We start from the raw sequence: 19690 nt of genomic DNA, 5'->3' as shown, positions 1-19690 counted from the left end.
AGAAAGAAGAGCGAGCTCTGGGTGAGGGAGAGATGAAAACACAGTAGAGGGAAAAGTGACACACAAAGTTCGAGAGAGGATGAGGTCAAGTGCAACAGAAGGAGGTCGGCTCTCCAGAGAGGAGACAGAGGAGGACACAAATAGATGTAATGAGCGCAGGAGAAAGAGAATTACATGGATGCTCATAGGAAATACAGTGAATACATGAGAAGGTGTGGGACCCATGGAGAAAATCAAAGAACAAGGAGGAGTCAAAATTAAAATCAGATCATGAGAGGAAAAGGTCTTCACTTTGACCCACTCAGTGTTAACTTTATGGCAGATGCATAATCAATATTATACAGGCTGATAAAGAGGGAGCTCTCCAACAAGAAAACATTTAGTTTTAGAACATATCCTTTAACAAATACTTTTCATCTTCACCATCAGTGGCAAACAGCCTTCACCATAACACATAATGACCAGATTAGTAGAGCATGAAGAGCTGAGCGAGATGTTTTAAATTTGATGGACTCCCAGTGGTCTGCACCATTATGAAAGTTTGAAATTAGGGCTGTAAAACAGGGAGAGAGATGTGTTTCTGCCAAAGAGGAATGTATCTGCTGAGGTTCATCAGAGGATGAAATAATTACAAACCAGCTGAAACAACCAGGTGAACCTGAGACTCATTGGTTTTGTGATGCTATTTTATATGTCTTTTTTAATTTGATCAGATTATTATGTCTTTCATCGCGTTTATGCTGCTGTTATTTTGCTTGAAAATGTTTTATTGTTGTACCTCTGTGTATGAAAATTGGTTTATAAATAAAAAGTATGTAATCTATCTTTGGATATACAACTACCACTGGTATCATTATTGCTTCTACTTATACCTTGGGCTGATTGGTTATAAATTGCAAATTCCAAATCATAAATTTAAAACAGATATAAACTGATCTCCAAATGACTTAGTCAGTATTGTTCAAATATATAAACTCACTTCTGTCACACAGCACCTCATGGATTGATACACACAAAAATCATTAAATTACATAAGATCTCAAGCTGAAACAAACAATGTAAAGATCACATATCAAATGTTATACAAATTAAGTTCATACATGCGTTGTCAATAAAGGACTTAGCTTATTTCTACTATTAGAAAAGTGAAGCACATGAATGCAACTCAAACACAGTGTAAAGTAATCATATGCCTTCCTAAGTGTATCTCAGCCCTGACTAATTTAAACTGCAGGGCTCTGGTATTTGTGTGGGTGTGAAGAAGAAGGGTACGTGGTTGCGTGCATGTATGTGTACATTTGTCATCACTTCAAGAATACTTTAACAACTGTTCAAAGTGACACAGCAGTGGGTGGGTGTCCAGCTGGCCTACGTGTGTGTGTGTATTCATGGGCATTATTAGAAATATTGTGGGTGGGGTTTTTCTCTAATATCCACCAACATGTGGTGTAAACTGACAGGTTTTGTGTGCATAGTAGCGAAAGTGTGAGATGTGCGAGGCTGGAGTGAGGTCAAGTGTGTGAACATGAGGGAGGAGGGAGGAGAGGGAGTGAGAGGAGAGTGTTTTTCTTTCTCCGAGTCTGGTGGCAGTCGGAGGAGAAATCACTGAAGCTCATTGGACGAGCTCTTCATCGAGCTGGACTCTCGCTGCTGATTCTGTTGTCCTGAGGCACGGAGATGCTGACAGGTTGCTGTTTAGTCCCGAGCTGGTGAACACACAGTGCTGTGATGGGGACTGTCAGTGAGCTGTGTGCCTCCAGTTTCCAGGCATTTCTCTGTTCCACAGTGCGACCTGCTGCAGCCACAGGTAGGAAGAGCACACACGTCTGTCTCTGTTGTCTCAAGAAATATTTGTGACCTTATGAATAATTCAGGTCAGCTTTTGAACTTTCTCTTACATTTGTATAAATCAACCCCCTGAATTCTGTATTCATGTTATATATGCAGGAACGCAACTTTACTTATATATCAATTAGAGAATAGCTGAGAAAACAAATTGCAAGTATAGATGTGACGCAGTCCTGACATTAATTTTATTTTGAGAAAAATTGTTGAAATAAAACACTTCACATCTGAATACACTATATCATATTGTATTTCTTATATATTTCTGCTGTTTTTGTGTGTGTAAGTGGTACAAAGTTGAGGTGACATTCTTTAATTATTATGATGAAAGATTTATGATTTTCTAACAGTGTAATGTGTCTTTTCTGTGCCTGGTAGTTTTGTACTTTGTTAAAGTGATTAGATGAGATGTTTTACTTACAGCTGACTTTGTGCTGTAAACAAAAATACCATGCATGTGGGGCAATGATGGTTCAAAACAACACAAAATAATGGACAGAATCAACCTTGAATGGTTCAGGGTTGAAAAGGTGTTTCCGAAATCAGTTGTAATCGTTATTGCTCATATTTCAGGCATTTGTGTGTCAGGTTTTGCGTTGTGCGACTCTTGATTGCCTAATGTGTGGCCAACAAACGCTGGGAGAAGTGGAAAGCAAGACTGGCACTAAGTGCTATCAGTGTTCAGTTGCCTTGGTGATTTGTTAGGTTATCAAGATATAGAGCGCTGTGTAATGTGTGTGTATGAGCGTGTATGTGTGTTCGCATCATGCTGTGTTTTTGACATTTCTGTGTTCATGTACACAAATTAGTCAGGCAAACTACGTGCGGGTCTGTACACGTGTCTGTGTGTGTGTGTGTGTGTGAGATGGTGGTGGGCTCGATTTGAAATCATGACGCACACCCATCACCCTCTGGTCCAGGATCCTCCTCTCTGGTGGGTGCCATAGTGACACAATCGCTGCCCACTGCTCTCCCTCTGTGCAGGTGCTTTCAAGCTGCATTTCACGCTGATCCTTCTTACACAATGAAACTCGCCAGGGTTATATCCATTTGTCTGACAGCTTTCGGGACTTCTCTTCCCATATTGCTGCACTTTCCCCTCCATGTCATTTCCTCTCATTTCTTGGTAATTTTGCCTCAAGGCCTCTGTGCTTCGTGATTCACAGAGAAACCTTTGAGCCGTGACGTATAGTTATTCAAAACGCAGTACAGTAGTTCAACTTGAAGATTGAAAATATCTTTTGCATCTGGGTGTGATGACCCTTAAATATTAAACTACATCAGCTCGTCCTCACCCCGCCTGAGCACATCCTGTTTCTGGTTCGTCCAGCCTCTGAATAAAGCGCCGATTCAAGCGCACAGCTGCAGCAGCTCCTTTCCTCCATCCTTCCTTCCCTCCATCCTCTCCCCTCCCTTCCTCTTTCCTTCGCGCACGAGCCATCCAACTCTGATGTCAGACCTGCTTCCTCCAGGCTTCACACCCATCTGGAATAATATGTCTCCCTTAATTCAGCAGGTGGGGAATATTATTTCGGAGATAGTTGATTTTTATTTCTTGGTGTGTCGTGTATCCTCTTCCTGTTCGGAGGGAGAGAAACTTATTGCCAAGTCTTTCATCATTTCAGGGTGGAGGGGTACAAAACATGAAAACACATACTCTAAGGCCCTAACATATTAAAACTGATTTTATGAGCAGATACACTGATTTAAGAATGTGAATATTTCCTCATTTTTTTTCTTTCATCAAACATTTCCCATAGAATGCAGAAAATCTAGAAATAGAATGGCACTAGAATGGCTATTGATCTATATTTGGATCTGCACCAAATTGCACACGCTCAAAAATATTAGTCCTCTATACACGCCTGATTTCCATTAAAAGCTCCTCTTTTGCATAATCCTAACTTGGCCAAGGTCCAAACTTGGCCGAGGTAATAATAGAGTGACAAATGTCAAAATGTAAAGGCTGAAAACAATGTAACAAAATGATAAAATATGAAGTCCAAATTATTTACGAATTGTTAAAGTATAAGACCAGTATATTTCATGACGAGAATGGAAACAATTCTAGGAATAATAAAAAGACATAGCAGTGAGGTATTCTAATGAGATATCCACACAGACTTATCTGAATTATCATATTACATAACAGAGTCAAAGATACAGAACAAGTCTGAGTCCTTTTCTGTGTGTTTGCATTTTGTGCTGTCTTATTCTTCACCTCCCTTCTGCTTCAGAGGCTAAAACCTGAAATATAATGTGTAATCAATTACATTTATCTGGAATCTATAATAATGATCTGGGGTACAAAATATTTCTATAGATGAAGCTAATAAAGATATTTAAATGAGCTCCACCTCGACGAGCTACAACACTCTCTTCAATATATTCTGAAATAGACACACAGCATCTTGAATTTATACACACAGATTCCTGCTTTTTGTTCAAGTCAGGGGACTGTGTGGCTCATTCTGAGAGCTTCAGCTCGTGCATATTGAAATAGTTCATGGGTTCATGTTGGATCAGAGTCGGCCTCTGTTCAGTTTCACTTTCTTGCAGGACATGGAAATAATTCTGTGGAGTGTGGAGGAATCCCTCCTTTCATTTCCTGTCTCAGTGAACGCCTCGTGATCACAAAGGAGAACATTTCCATACACGTGATTAACGACTGTAAAAGTGTGTGCGTGTTTTTGTGTGAGAGAGTGTGTGTGTGTGTGTGTGTTGAAAGTTTAATGCAGGAGATATATTTGTTTCTGTTCAAGAGAAGTGTTGAAACTCTTACATACAATGATAGACAGACCGACAGATAGATAGATGGAGAGAGAGAAAATATTGACAGATAGATAGATAGATAGATAGATAGATAGATGGATGGATGGTAGGATAGATGGCTAGATTGTAATCTACTCTCCGATTGGCTGCTTTAGTTGAAGCCACGCCCCCCTGCTCTGCTCAGCACCGGCTGTCTCCTCACACACACACACAGACAAACATACACACACAGACAGTTGTCGGTAGTCTAACGGTAAATCACTGACACAGAACGGACCCGTGGTTCGGACCTGCAAAGTCCCACAGAAGTGAAGAACCTCCAGCCTCCTCCGCGGAGCAGCGTCCGGCAGCAGCGCAGACATGGTGCTGAAGTCGGAGGACGGAGTTGGTGAGTTGTCTGAGCCGCTTGACGCACGTCACAAGCTAATCAGATGCTAACCGGCTAGCCTAACTGTATCTCATGCTACACAACCGACGCTCACTCTTTGGGTATTAAGAGGAAGTTCAGTGTGTGTTTCTATCTAATTAGCCGTGTACACAGCGACGGCGACACGGAGTCACTTGTCCGGTTTGTTTAGGACTCTGTGGCGGTCTTTTATCAGCTGGCACAACGGAGCCATTATTATTAATCTGGATTGAGGCCAGACCTCATGGGGTTTTAACGCGTATTGTGCAGCACTTCGTAACTCACGGGTCTATAAATACAGTCAATGCAGCCATTGATTGTCTGGGAAAGAAGCGATTGCTCCCAAAAATACTTCGGCTGCCCGGGTTGGTTTTGCCTGCGTGGACTTCTCTGCCCAGTTGTCCAGCCAATGTGGCCAGAGAGCTGGACACTGGGGGGTAGGAGGCTGTAAGGAGTTACTATGCAGAGAGACAAGAGGAGGATTTGACTGAGAAGACATCAACAACACTTTAGTGAGGCTTCCTCACAGCTGCCCTGGTGTTTCCTCTCACATTGACAGGATGTGGTTTTCCATTTACTACATTTACAGCATTGCCTGTACTGTGTTATTGTGAAATCATGTTATAAAATGTGCTTAAGTGTCATGAGGCTGAAAAGCTCCCAGTACAGGCTTACCATACCAACCACATGTAAGGTGGACTCTGTAAAGCGAGAAAGACCCAGGCTAAGCGACTGGGATTGATTCTGATCACTCACAAATGGGTCAATGACTAATACAGCTTCAAACAGTACTTTCAAAATAGATGTAACACATATTTCTGAGTCCAGAACAAGTCTCTTTTGTTAAACAACATTTCAAACCACTTAAAAACATTTTTAATAGTATTTTTATACATAAATAATAATATATATATTGTCTGAGCTATTCTCTGGGTCACATCAGGATGTTCTACTTCAGGTCACATTTTGTTCAGCCCCTGTTTATCCTCGGCTGTTCTTCTGTCTCTCTGCTTTCATACCAACTGGACTTTATTGCCTTAAGGCTGCGTGAATGCGGCCAGTCACCAGGGAGTTTACCATAACTACAGGGTTATATCACAGTGTTGAGCTTGTCGTCCTCGGGCCCTTGGGAACATTTAGAAACAGACAATTATGGCCTTGTGAACATTGAAGTGGACAATTATTCCCTTGTAAACAGGCCCAGATGCTGAAACTCTCAATCTTTTTGAGATTCAGATCCTTTTTTCTAACCATAAGCAAACTGCTTTGCCTTGGGTCCTAGGTCAAATGCCATTCTGTAATTAGTGCGGGTTCATTCCTACGAGCAAACCCATGTGATGAGCGGAGAAAGATGACTGGCTTGCATCTGCCAGAACAGAGGGCTGTTGTTTTTTTAATTATTTGTTGTTTGTTAAATATGAGAGATGAGTCAGCCTCACTTGTGCACCATCCTCATTTCACGTTGGAGACGCATGGGAAACTGCCTCCCCACCCTCTGTCTCCCACGGGCACCGGCCTCCACGTGGGGGAGCCTGTGTTTGATGCTCCATTCTTTGAAGGAGGGAGGAGTCGAGGTGGACAGAAAGGTGGGAGGGGTGGGCGACAGAGAGATATGATAATTCAAGGGTTTCCCCCCCTCACACATACACATACTCGTCATCCTCGTCCTTATCCCTCATTTAGCTGCCGGCCTTGCTCCCCTCCTCACTCCTCTGCTGGAATTTGTGCCCGAGGATTAAAGAGGCTGGGAGGCTGGACGATTGAGGACCACAGGATTGGGATTGGAAAAGATCAGACAGGACTGGATTATTACTGTGCCACGGGAGCTTTTGGCTGTTTTTGTCTAAAAAATCTGTGTGGTGGACACTGGTGCTGGAGCTGGAGCAAGATTCAAAGCTTGTTGGGTGAAATCTTAAAAAAGGGATTTCTTTCGGCTGCACTGGGACCTCCGAGACTGCTGGTGACGTCCATCAGCACCGAGTCGCTTTCTCTGGTACGAACCTCAGGATAATGACACACATGTGTTGGCGTTAAGTGCGTCATCATTACTTCTGCAATAGAACCATTTTCAGTAACTTGCGTGCGTGTGTGTGCGGTCATGCCTTCCTCTAAAATCTCATGTAACCTAGATCAACAGCCACAGTACCCATTTGGTAACTGCTGAATTACTGATGAATTTTGTTTGGGCTGTCATTGCGTCGTCAGAGGATGTGATGTGTTGTGTAATTTACAAGCAGCAGAGTGGAAGTAAGCGTGAACTTTGAGTCTGGACATTGGTTTGGTTGCCCTGAGCAGCTGGTCATCATTGCTATGACAGGGTGTCCCATTACTGGCCAACACAAACACACACCGTGACTTGAGGACGTCGCAGAGCAGCTGGGTGAGGAGCCTGGAGACACTCGTTATTTGAATGTGAGTGTTTTTTGGTGAAATGATGACATGACAGGGTTTCGCTAGCTGTCATTAGTCCACCGGCATGTTATTTCCTCTCTCTCTGAAAAGCCAGAGAGAGTGTGAACGCCAGCTTCACTGCCTCGCCGCTAACAATTGTGTGTTATTCTCGTCCTCAGGTTTATAATAGGAGCCACCTATTTAACACTTTCTTTCTGGGCAAGGGGTGTGTGTATTATGAGCGAGTGCGTCACTGTCTGTGTGTTTGCAGTATGTAAATAATACCGGTATCCAAGACACCTGTCACATCCTACATTGGGCTTTTCTGAACTTGGCTTTTGTTCGAGGTTAGAGGAGCTCTGTAGTAGAAGATTGAGTTGTTTTTTTTATTGGATTTTTCTCGATTTATCAATTGAACAGTTAATTTACAAAATGTTTAAACTGTCAGAAAACCTTCTCAGAGCTTAAGTTTATGTCTTGAAGTTTTTTGTTTTGTGTGAAAAAACATCTCAACCTGCAAATTATTCAATGTCCTCTCATAGGAGATGAACAAAAGCAGGAAATCTGCTCTTCAGAAATATATTTTGAATTGATTAATTGAAAATTCACAGCGAGCGGGTCAGTGCGTCAACGATGTTTCTAAACGCACCGGACAAGAAACTGGAAGAAAACAAATATCTCAGGATGAAAAGGAGATGCCATAAGACACTGACAAAAATCATAACTGTGGCTTAAGATTGTGATATCAGCTGTAGCACCCAGCCATACTTGCGCCTCCTCTTCTTTAATGAAGTAGTTGCGCTGAGTTGACGCTGAGTAACTTGGTCATGGTGGCAAAGAGAAGTGAACAGTTCACCTGAATCCCTCAGCGTGACTCCTCTAATGAGGCCGACAAACAGCAGCAGCAGCACAGCTGGACTTGGCCTCCGTGGCTCCTTGTCGCTCGACATAAATTCAGCCTTTTCTCCAGTTAAAGCATTTTAATATGCTTTAGGAAGAAGCCATGGCAGATTTATCATGAGGCAACCACTGGAGAGGAGCCGCGATTACGGTCCACAGTGCGGAGGTGGGATGTTGGTAAATCACTCGAAAATCATTAATATGAAACAAGCACCAATTTTCATGTTGCTTTTCATTTCTTATCTTTCTCTTCCCTCTTCCCTCCCTCCACCACAAGTCACTCACAGACAGATCTGCATTTCCCTCCTCTCTTTATCGCTGCTCAGCAGATATTGTGTTGGTGTCTGACGACACATTAACTTCTCTTCTATCAGTTCTCTTCACACTTCTACAGTCAGGTCATCTACAGTTTAGGGTGTGTTTGTATGGAGGGCGGCAGGGAGCTTAACAGATACAGTAAGATATCATTCTATCCTAATGCACCATTTTCATATTATCATTCATTTGGTTATTGAAAACAAGAAATGACAGTTAAGACTTTGACAAAGCAGAGATCAAGTGACAGGCATTTTCACCTTTTTGTTTTAAAGGCTGAGGAATCCAAACAAATATTGTTTTTGGAATCGTTGGTTTCAGCCTTAAAGGTCATACTGCGGCTGATGAAATCGAAATAATGTGAGACATTTGTTTTTATTCAATAAATGCGGATATATATATATATATATATTCCTTGAATTATGTGATTTCAGTAGCCTTATAGAGATTTATATTTCTGTAACCATGGCTTCATATAAAGAGCAACTATAAAAAAAATGTTTATACTTTGTACGAAATCAGGCCAAACCCTGATAATGCTTGAATGTGGAATTGTATCTAAATCATATAGATTTAGATGTTTTCTTCCAGTCTTTTCTATAGAGGGGTTCAGATTCTCAGCGTTCTACACCTAAACCTTTAAGTTAAGTTAATGTCATTAATGTAAAGTGTTAAAATGACCTCATGGCCTTTTTTTTTTTTTATTGCTAATTAGCTCTGGTCAATATGACTGTTGCTTTTATCAGTTAAAAAAATGCAACTAAACAGATGATTATTGTTATTGTTCCAATGCTCAATATGTTCTAGCACGTGTGTGTGTACAAACACAAAGGGGACAAACAAAGGGGGTGGATTTCTTCGTCCAGTTTGAGGTTAAGATGTCAGTGTGGGTGTGTGTGTGTTAGTGTGTGTGTGTGTGTGTGTGTGGGGGGGGGGGGGTGTTAATGGCTGATGGATCAAAGATTGTGTTGCCATAGTGACCCATAGCAGAGGGACTCTCAGGTCTCTCATCCTATCCTTGTGTGTGTGTGTGTGTGTGTGTGTGCGTTTGAGAGAGAGAGAGAGAGAGAAAGACAAAGAGAGAGAAAAGTTGATTTTTATATTTGACCTTCGTGTTTCTTTCCCTCCTCCTTAGTTCCTGATGACCTCAGTCCAGAGGAGAGACAGGAGCTGGAGAGCATCCGCCGCAAAAAACAAGAGCTGCTTCAGGACATACAAGTAAGAGCAGCACTCATACTGTCCATGACCTCATCTCTCTTACACTGTAGGCCTGTCCTGAGCCGATGATAAGGATCTGCGCCAGGGCCAGGGATGAGGTTTGAATGCATTTTGTCCAATCTGAATCCACCTCAGAATCCGCTCGTCAAATCCAAATCCCTTTGAATCCTGCATTGGACCTTTTATAGTAGTTTGTTTTGTGTGGAATTTGTGTGATTTAGGGATTAATCAGCATACACGAATAATGACCCTAATACAAACTATGGTACTAAACGATCAAATCTGAGAAATTGACGGCATATTTTGTCAGTGCTGTCTGACATTTTTTAATCCTATTCTGACACTAAGTTTCCCTTTTAGTTGTGTTGTTTCAATAGCAGGCTGTCAGAAAAGCCGAAGTGAAAGCACAACAGCAATAATGATATTTATTAAAATTCATCATTCAGTGAATATCAGTTTATTTAATCACAGACATTTTGCATGGACAAGACAAACTCACTGTTGTTCTGCTGCAGGTCCCGTGGTCGGACAGGTCACAGTGTAACAGAGTATTCACCCTCTTAGACTTAAAAAAAAAAGCCAAAGTTCTACTTGAAGGTGTAAACATCAGTAATAACAGGGAGCTGTGAGTTTAATGTTGTATTTCACAGATTTGTATGAAGCACCTACTCTCCTGAAGTCTGGTGGACGTGCACCCAACCATTTCTTACTTTAACCTGCTGGATGTTAGATATGCTATTGAATTAGGTGTTGTTTCTCCCACAGTTATTGCATTTTAAATGTTTGTAGTAATGTTTAATTGGTCCACCATGTTTGTTTCCAACAGCATCACTGCTGAGTTGTGTTGAATATATATATTATATTGATAGTTTTTACCAGGACCTTCTGTACGATTATTTTAGATATATATTCATCAAAATCAGTCACCAGGTCCGACTCAATATTTAACTAGGTTCTTGATTTTGATCAAAGACAGAAAAAAACCTGATCTGGTCTTCCGAAAACAAAAATCGAGCTGAATTCATCTGGAGTTTCACTTCTTTGCCTTCAGTCTATTTCTGTTTTCTGTCCTCAGTCATTACTGCTCACATGAAATATTTTCTCAGCAGGGCAGCCATGAAAGAGAGCTCATGTTTGTCCCGGCTGTGAACCCTGTGGTTATCTGGACTGTTGCAAGTCTCTTTCTCTGTGACATCGCATTTTAGAAGCGATAGTTTCACGATTTTACAATGTCAGTGATGTGGGACAAAACGCACTGTCCTCGTTCTGTGCAACATGTATTCAAAGGCTTCAAAGTTGTTTCCCTGTTTTAATGGATGAAAAGATACAAAAAGAGATTATAAAAAAACATTTTGGAAAACATATTTGTGATTTCCCTACAATTGATGTGGATTATATTGATTTTAGGAAAGGATGTTTTAATGGTGAGTATGAACAGGTGGACTGATTTCAGCGAGAAAAAAGCATCAGTGTTCATATGGACACTATTTATTTAGGCAGACTTCTCAAACTGTGAAAGCCATTTGTTCGTCCATGTCTAGACCAGCGAGCCTCGGGCAGTGTGTGTATGACAACTGGAGTGGCACTGTACTCATTTAAGACCGAGCGAGCTGCACCTATATATATTTATACATATATATATATCTTTTTGTGTGCCCTCCGGCTGTTTCTGTGTTGATGGACAGGTTAACCTCCTGCATCAGTTAATCTCACAACCTTAAATAAAGTGGCAGGACTGTTATATGTGGGTACTTTTTTCCCGTAAGGATTAAATGCTACATATGCGGAATTCTTATTGGCCATCTGAATATTTTGTTAAATATTAATCCTAAATTATTTTTTTTTTAAATTACGATGGCAAACAAATTACCCAAAAATAGGGATTATTCTAAAGAAACTGTAGTCAATAAAATGCGTTAAAACATCGCCCTCAGTCAGAATCAGTCAAGTGGACATCCAAAACACACACACACACACACACAAAGACACACACAAAGACACATACAAAGAATCACAATAACATGCCTTCAGGGCAGCGACGCTCTCTGTAGATTGATGGAGTTTATTACCAAGGTCGACTCCCGTTCTGCGTCTCCCTCCTCTTAAGCTCCGCCCCATCTTGCCCTGGGGGCGAATGGCTAATGAGCCGTGAAATATTCCAGTAATAGACACGGAGGGATGCCGTTTGTTAATACGGCGTTGTAACCATGGAAATGCACATGGAGGAATCCAGAGTTATTTACCGTAGGCGAGGGTGATGCAGCCTGGTTTATAGTTATTGGGGTGGTTATAAATGATAATGACTCTAATCTGAAACTGCGGCCTTGTCCACTTCTGTGTCTCTTCTATTCTTACCTCAGTCCATTATCTTTTCTGCTGCGCTCAGTGTTTCTCCATCTGTCTCTTGCCTCCCGGTTCTTTCCTGCCTCTGATCAGCTCTGCTAAGCCAGTCAAAGTCTTTGATCCTGCATACTTCTGTCTCCAATGTGACACTCGAACAGACCAGGCCGGGTGTCAGGGGGGAGTGGGCTGATAAATCTAGGTCAGCACAGGGGAGAGGAAAGGAGAGGCGGGTTGGTCGGCCCTGACCCCAGAGCAGGTGCTGCAGCTCCAAGAGAGGTTTTCTTTGCAGAGGGTGGCTGTTCCACATAACTCGTGCTGAGGAGGAGTCGGACTGAGAGCGAGTGAATCACGACTGCACTTTTGAGTGTTTTTACTGGGTCCTTCCGTCAGTAGGAAGTATATGTGTGGTTGTGATGGTCAGCAAGATGAAGCTGGAACAGACGAGGGTGTCTAATGAATTCTGCTGTTGCTCAGATCATCAAAGCATAGCTGGAGGTTACAGATCAGATATCACACAAGTATCACATGTATGCCTGTGCTGGTTTTGGTCCAGTGTCTCTGCTCAAAAGCCAAACAGAAAAATGTCGGTTTCGTCCATTTCATCTTCTTTTGTCGTTTCTCCCTCTGTCTGCTCTCAGAGACTGAAGGATGAGATCGCAGAGGTGACCAATGAGATTGACAACCTGGGCCTGACTGAAGAGAGGTAAAGTATCTCTCAACGACCATTTCTGTGCACGTGTGTGGGTGGACGTGGTCCACTCAGCCTTTGTTTCAGTGGAAGTCAGTCGTGGTGAAAATCAGCATGACTCTCAGAACAGAGGAGTTTACTACCCTGTGGGATTTAGGTCCGCAAATAAAGGGATAGTTCACCCAAAAATACAAACTCACATATTATCTACTCACCATTATACTGACACGGGCTGTGACAAGTGTTTGAGTCAACAACCATGAATGCTCGCACCATGGACTGTATCAAAAGATGGACAAAGTGTCTCCACTTCCTCCCACCGTTCAGAAATGAGGACAATATTTCCTGGATAGAAACGCTTTCATCTTAAGCCAATCACATCATTTGGAGCCAGAATTTTTTTGTCATCAAACTCAGAAACAACAACTACCTAAAATAACAGAAACCTTCTTTGAGAAAAATACATTTTCTGTGTCTTTTTTACTTTTAAGTTTTGTTGATGTCCTCTCCACTATCATGACGTTGGCAGGGTTTATGGTCTTTACTGCGGCCAGCCACCAGGGGGCAAGCTAATTTATTTGGCCTCACTTTTGGGAGCTGTTTAGTTTTCCATCGCTATATACAGTCTATTGTCTGCACTCGAACAGATTCAGTTTACTATGATGTTAAACAGCTAGTTAGTTAGTTAGTTAGTTAGTTAGTTAGTTTAGTCGTTAAACATATTTAACTCATCAAAATTGCTGTGTTAATTTCCTGTTCATCAACTAATCGAAGAATCAATAATCATATCCGTGTTATTGTTGATGATATAGCCACTGGTAGTGTGTTTGGTAATCAGTTCATTGAGGTTCCTTTTTTAAATTATTCATTTGTTTTGTAGGAAAAGTATGCAGAGGAACAAACAGATGGCCATGGGCCGAAAGAAGTTCAACATGGACCCAAAGAAGGTGAGAAGGAATCAGCATTTCTTAAATCTAGTGATTCATTAGTTTTCCAAAAAATGGAAAAATGTCCAAGCTGATGTCTTAAATATTTTATATTTTGCTTTATCCGTACAACAGTCCAACTAACTAATTCAACAAAGGTGTAATAAAGTAAAACACATCCTCACATAGGAGAAGCCACAACCAGGGAAAAAGACTAGTTTCTTTACCTGCTCGGCTCTTTTGAGGATGATTTCTATTTTTAGTTCATGACGGTTGCATGCTCTGATTTCTCCCTACAGGGCATCCGCTTCTTGGTGGACAGCTCCCTGCTGAAACACACCAGCGACGACATCGCTCAGTTCCTCTACAAGGGCGAGGGGCTGAATAAGACGGCCATCGGGGACTACCTGGGGGAGCGGTAAGTGATCCCCAGCAGGACATGGTAGAATAACAGCACCGTAAAAGCAGCTAAATGGAGATCAGACATTATTCGTTTCTTTTCCTTCTGTACATCTCATAATGTCTTCCATGAATAATATCAGTGTTTCACCAGAAGTAAAGATAATAGATTATTCTTAAAGAAAAGGGGAATACTGATATTTTCTATCCATGGACTTTTTCTAGAGCTACAAATATTTCTTGTGTGAAACCAAGCCTCGTCAGAAAACTAAAATAAACTGTAAATATGAGCTTATGTTGCATTAGCAGTTCTAAAAGATGATCCATTAATCTGACTCGTCACATCTCATCCATCCATTTCAGCTGCCAACTCCGAGCTAAACAAAGCTGTGTTCAGTTGTTGATCCTGTTTTTGTTCTGTTGACTCCCTTCTCCCTCCCTCATGTGCATGTGGGTGTGTTCTTTTTTTTTTGTTGGTGTGTGTGGGGGGATTTCATTTTTCCTGGCGTCGTGCAGAGATGACTTCAACATCGAGGTTCTGCACGCCTTCCTGGACCTGCACGAGTTCTCGGACCTGCACCTGGTCCAGGCGCTCAGGCAGTTCCTGTGGAGCTTCAGGCTGCCCGGCGAAGCTCAGAAGATCGACCGCATGATGGAGGCGTTCGCCCAGCGATACTGTCACTGTAACCCTGGAGTGTTTCAGAGCACAGGTACCAGAGTGTGTGTTTGCTCAGAGAGAACTCAGGAACGAGGAGGTGGCAAGAAAAATCCCAAATACACATTTCTTATACAATTGTATCCTCAGTTTTAATTCATAACTAATGTACATTTTGGTCTCAGTTCCCCCCACCAGCTGTTTCTCATATCTGAGGAAATAATAATTTTAATGACTCTTTAGCTAATTACTAATAATAATTTAACTACACAGAACTTTTCACAGCAAAGTTATGCAAGGTTGAGGAAACTAATAAAGTATTCAACAATAGTTGGAAATCAATACATTCAAATAAAATAAAAAGCCTTTATAAAAAGGTAAGTTTTGGACATTTGGACTTTGTTAAGCTTTTCACTTCAAATATAAATGACTAAGCTACATTTAGCAGTTGAATCCAGCAAAGAAATCAGTGAAATAAAGGAAACTCACTTATGCGTGTTATTTCTTTCTTTGATTATAGATACCTGTTATGTGTTGTCGTTCGCTGTGATCATGTTGAACACAAGTCTACACAACCCTAACGTGAAGGACAAACCGCCAGTTCAGAGATTCACAGCCATGAACAGAGGCATCAATGACGGAGGAGATCTGCCAGAGGAGCTGCTCAGGGTGAGAGACGTTCAATTCACACAACATTTACCCATTCTCCTGTTTTAACAACAAGAAAATCTTCAGCACATTGACACCAGCATCGGCCCTTATCACTAAAAGCTCTTTAGTCTTGTTGACATCTTCGAAAGCGTCCTCTACATGTATGGTTCTTCTTTTTCATCTTGAGGTATTAGTATCCTTGCTGTGAATCTTCCAGGAAAAGTTCTGGAATATAACTAGAAGCAACTGACTCGGGCATTGACGTTCTCAGATTTAGCCCCTCTAGAAAATGTCAGGAAAATGTCCCCCGATTAGAATCACTTTGGTGCATGTCCGAAAGCAGCTGTGTTTGTGTTCAGCCTAAATGAAAATTCCCATTTCATTCTTAAATATTTGAAAAAAGAAGCAAAGAGAATCTTTTGTGTGAATCCTGAAAACATCGTGTCATACATATTGATAAACCACCCCAGTAAAGCCTGTTGTAACCATAGACTATATATAAATGAGGTTCTATCCTTCCCTCATCCCGTCGTCCATATCGTTCCCTCTGTGTAGAATCTGTACGACAGCATCAAGAACGAACCCTTTAAGATTCCAGAGGATGATGGGAACGACCTCACTCACACTTTCTTCAACCCCGACAGAGAAGGCTGGCTCCTGAAACTCGGTATGTGCATCAGGGGAAAAAACATGAAATGGTTCATATCATTCAAACTTTAACTTGTTCAGCTGGACTGCCCTCTAGTGGACATGAAGAGGATAAACCATGTAGAAACTGAATAAAGTTGACTGAAAGTTTCAAAGTTATTTTTTAAACTCTTGTTTTGACATTCTTTTTGTTTGTGTTCCATGGGTTTTGACTCCAGGAGGTACGTACCCTCATTCTCCCCAGCTTTAACCTACTACCCTGCTTCTGAGCTGCCCCCTCCCCGCTGTTCTACCCGCCACTGTCTGTGTGCATTCGCCTTCACATCACAGCTTTAGTCATATTAAAGACAGATTTATTCATTTCCATATACGATTTCGCACCATGCTTGTTGTGAAAAGGCGAATAAAGTTGTTTCACGTCTGCTTCTAACTGCTGGACTCCTCGACCTGACCACTGACCCGCGTTTCTAACCTCAGCTTTTTACGATCAGTCGGCTTTCGTGTCAGCGGCTGATTTGTGTCTTCAGTGTGCTTCACAGTGTTGTCGTCCGAAGTTCAGCTTCCTGCTTCGCCTCTAACCAAAGTTTTCTGTCCCCCGGTGAAGCAGCAGCTCATCTCTGGTTTCTCCTCAGGTGGACGAGTTAAGACCTGGAAGAGACGCTGGTTTATCCTCACAGATAACTGCCTCTACTACTTTGAATACACCACAGTGAGTAATTCCAGTTTTGACTTGATGCCAGAGTAAGAGGAGGAATACTTAAACAGACCGAGGCTTCGGGAAGTTATACTTGGACCTCTCACACTGTCATTATTTTTTTTTTCTTTGTTTACCAGGATAAAGAACCCAGAGGAATTATTCCACTGGAAAATCTGAGCATCAGAGAAGTTGATGACTCTAAGAAACCGGTAAACACTTTCTCCTCTCTTCTCTTTCTGCCTCATTATGTCATGTAACTGATCATTTCTGCTCTCTGTCTCTCCACAAGAGGTCACCAGATAAATATCAAAGTAAACACAGCGAGGGGCTGGAGGCAAAAACATTTAGAAAGTTGCTCACGTAGAAGAAATTACCTGTTGTCTATTAAAACCTTAAATATGGTAATTATTTAAGATTAAAGATTATTAATTGTCATTGTACTGCTGTAGACAACAACAAAAACTGCGATCAGATACTCCCTGAGCTTTAGGAAACTGTATAAAGATCTTAGAAAATAAATAACAACAGCAGTGTCGCCTCACATTAAGTGCGAATCCTGGTTTGACCGGGGTCTGTCTGTGTGTATTTTATTTGTTCTGCCCATTTCTGTGAGGCTTCTCTCTGGGTATTTGGACATGCAGATTGGGATTAGGGTGAATGGAGGCACTGAATTGACCATTTAGTTGAGGTTAAGTCTATTTCACCTTCATCCCCCCTAAGCACGTGTGTATCTTATATATCCTGTACCTGCTGTGGTTGGATCCATTAGCTGCTTCGTCAAAATGACACTAAGTGCAATGTTTTCAAATTGGTTTGGTCTTTGCTGATGCACAGAAAAGGCATTTGACCACAAAGTATTTCTTTAAAGACTTTGTTTTTGAACTCTCTGTCCTATTTATTCACTCCAGCTCAAAACACAATTAACTTGTGTTTTCAGACTTTTATTGTTGACCTAACCCTGACTCATCCTTTGTTTGTGCTGCTCTCTCACCAGAACTGCTTCGAGCTCTACATCCCCAACCACAAGGATCAGGTGATCAAGGCCTGCAAGACGGAGGCGGACGGCCGCGTCGTGGAAGGAAACCACACATTTTACCGAATCTCCGCCCCGACCACGGAGGAGAAGGACGAGTGGATCACCAGCATCAAGTGAGTCACGTTCAAACTCCCTCTCCTCCTGTGGATGATGAGTGTGATGAAGGTGACTACCTGGAGGTTTTGCATCTAACCCTCCTTCGTGTTCCACCTGCAGGGCTGCCATCAGCAAAGACCCGTTCTACGAGATGCTGGCTGCTCGGAAGAAGAAGGTGTCGTCTCTGAAGGGGCTGTAGATCTGCAGAGGATTAAACATTTACACAGGTTTGACTCCTGATCTCAGCACAGTGGACGTGGACCTGATATTCCTGCTGCTGCAGTGACACTTGGGCCTGGCACAAGGGATTCAGCCGGTAACGTGGCTCTTCCTTTGACACCCGTCTCGTCGCAGGTTTGAACGTTGAATCTCTCATTTCTCATCCCCAGATGAAATGATTCACTCAGACCTTTTATTTAAATCCTCAAACGGCTCCTTTTTTATTTATTTTATAAACAAACACACTTCTGCAGTGCTGCAACCGAGCTGTGATCTCTGGTTAAGACTCCCACTCCTCCTCAGATCTGCTGAAATGATATTTGAAACAAGTCTGATTCAACTCAAAGCAGCTTCAAACAGATTGTGTTTGCTAAACTGGGCTGCGGGTATCCAAACATTTAACTGGAGGGGAAAAAAATGAAGGAGCGAGCGGGAAATGATTTGAGTCAGATTAGAAGTGTAATCAGGGTGTAAACACAGACTGTATATAAAGATGGACAACACGTCTCCACGTCCTCCCACTATCTAGAGACGAAGCCTAACTATCCCGGGTAGGAATGCTGCCGTCTTGCACATTCGGAGTCAGAGTCCGGAGCTGCCTCAAGCCCGACACTATTGCCTCATTTCTACTGGTCAAAAAAACAACTAACATCTGGCTTTTGTCTGCAGTGGGATTGTGGATTGAATCCACAATCCCTCCTGGGTCTAATGACTGTGCAGCAGACGGCGAAGGAAACGAGAAACGTGGTTGAACGCACTCATTGAGCAAAACAAGGTTTTAAAAAAAACTGAAACGAAAACTCTGCTACTGCCAAAGGGGAAAAGAGTCAATTGAATGACCCTAGCGCAGTTAGCCACCAGGGGGCGATCCAGACCAACTCATCCTGATTTGGAGCCGTCATGTCATCATCTTTATGTCCAGTCTGCTGAGGAGAGACAGAAGATAACTGTGCTTTATGATGCTGGACAATTACGGTATGAATCAAATACTGTTCGTTTACTACAAAGCTTCTAAAATCATCCACGTCAGTAAGTTTACTGTTGAAGAGTTGAGGCCTTGAACTGAAGAGCGTCTTCAGTCTGGTTCTCTCTCCTGGCCTCTTTCCTCTGGACGACTGTGTTTGGTGTGATGACATATAAATGCGTGTTTTTTTTCTAAAGCCTGTTTTCTTACCGCTGTTGCTCTTTTGTCAAAGCACTGTTCATACAAATGAAGGCAAAAACAAAAATTCCTAAATATTTATTCATCCAGATTCCTTGTAATTTATTGTTTCATGTTTGTCTCATTAAAACGAAACAAAACATTTGACTCTGATTTTCTTTTTCATTTGACATTCGACACCAAGTCTTTTGATCATTCTTTTGATGTTATGGTACTTTCATATAATTCCGTGGGATTTATTCAGACTGTGTTAGATTAAACAAAGTTAGGTGAAGAAAAACGTTGCATTCTGTGCCACTTGGACCAAATCTGTATTGAACACA

The 19690-nt window shown here is 41.9% G+C and overlaps 1 protein-coding gene across 7 annotated transcripts; it reads left to right on the top strand.

Annotated features, from left to right (window-relative positions):
• Positions 1-1586: 1586 nt before the first annotated feature.
• On the top strand, positions 1587-19514 carry LOC128426345 (cytohesin-1). 7 transcript variants are annotated; one of them, XM_053413183.1, is made up of 13 exons: positions 8731-8770; positions 8905-8989; positions 9765-9847; positions 12829-12893; positions 13759-13825; positions 14104-14222; positions 14720-14913; positions 15379-15527; positions 16065-16177; positions 16788-16866; positions 16992-17063; positions 17849-18003; positions 18107-19514. In XM_053413183.1, the coding sequence occupies exons 5-13, from the start codon at positions 13766-13768 to the stop codon at positions 18183-18185; spliced, it is 1020 nt and encodes a 339-aa protein (XP_053269158.1). In that variant the 5' UTR covers positions 8731-8770; positions 8905-8989; positions 9765-9847; positions 12829-12893; positions 13759-13765; the 3' UTR covers positions 18186-19514. The 7 variants fall into 7 exon arrangements, with proteins under 7 accessions (XP_053269153.1, XP_053269155.1, XP_053269159.1 ...); XM_053413178.1 differs by lacking the exons at positions 8731-8770; positions 8905-8989 and adding an exon at positions 1587-1807; XM_053413180.1 differs by lacking the exons at positions 8731-8770; positions 8905-8989 and adding an exon at positions 4791-5005.
• The last annotated feature ends 176 nt before the right edge of the window (positions 19515-19690 follow it).

This window comes from Pleuronectes platessa, chromosome 21 (assembly GCF_947347685.1).
Source record: "Pleuronectes platessa chromosome 21, fPlePla1.1, whole genome shotgun sequence".
NCBI lineage: Eukaryota > Metazoa > Chordata > Actinopteri > Pleuronectiformes > Pleuronectidae > Pleuronectes > Pleuronectes platessa.
Note: the sequence above shows the minus strand (reverse complement) of the source record. Positions and strands in the feature narration are given on the sequence as shown.

What these genes read in the sequence shown, in the direction of transcription:
- LOC128426345 (XM_053413178.1), top strand. Translation starts at nt 1,729, where the DNA reads ATGGGGACTGTCAGTGAGCTGTGTGCCTCCAGTTTCCAGGCATTTCTC. An exon ending in GCGACCTGCTGCAGCCACAG is followed by an intron (nt 1,808 to 9,764) that starts GTAGGAAGAGCA and finishes CCTCCTCCTTAG; the next exon opens with TTCCTGATGACCTCAGTCCA. An exon ending in GGCTGGCTCCTGAAACTCGG is followed by an intron (nt 16,178 to 16,787) that starts TATGTGCATCAG and finishes TGGTTTCTCCTC; the next exon opens with AGGTGGACGAGTTAAGACCT.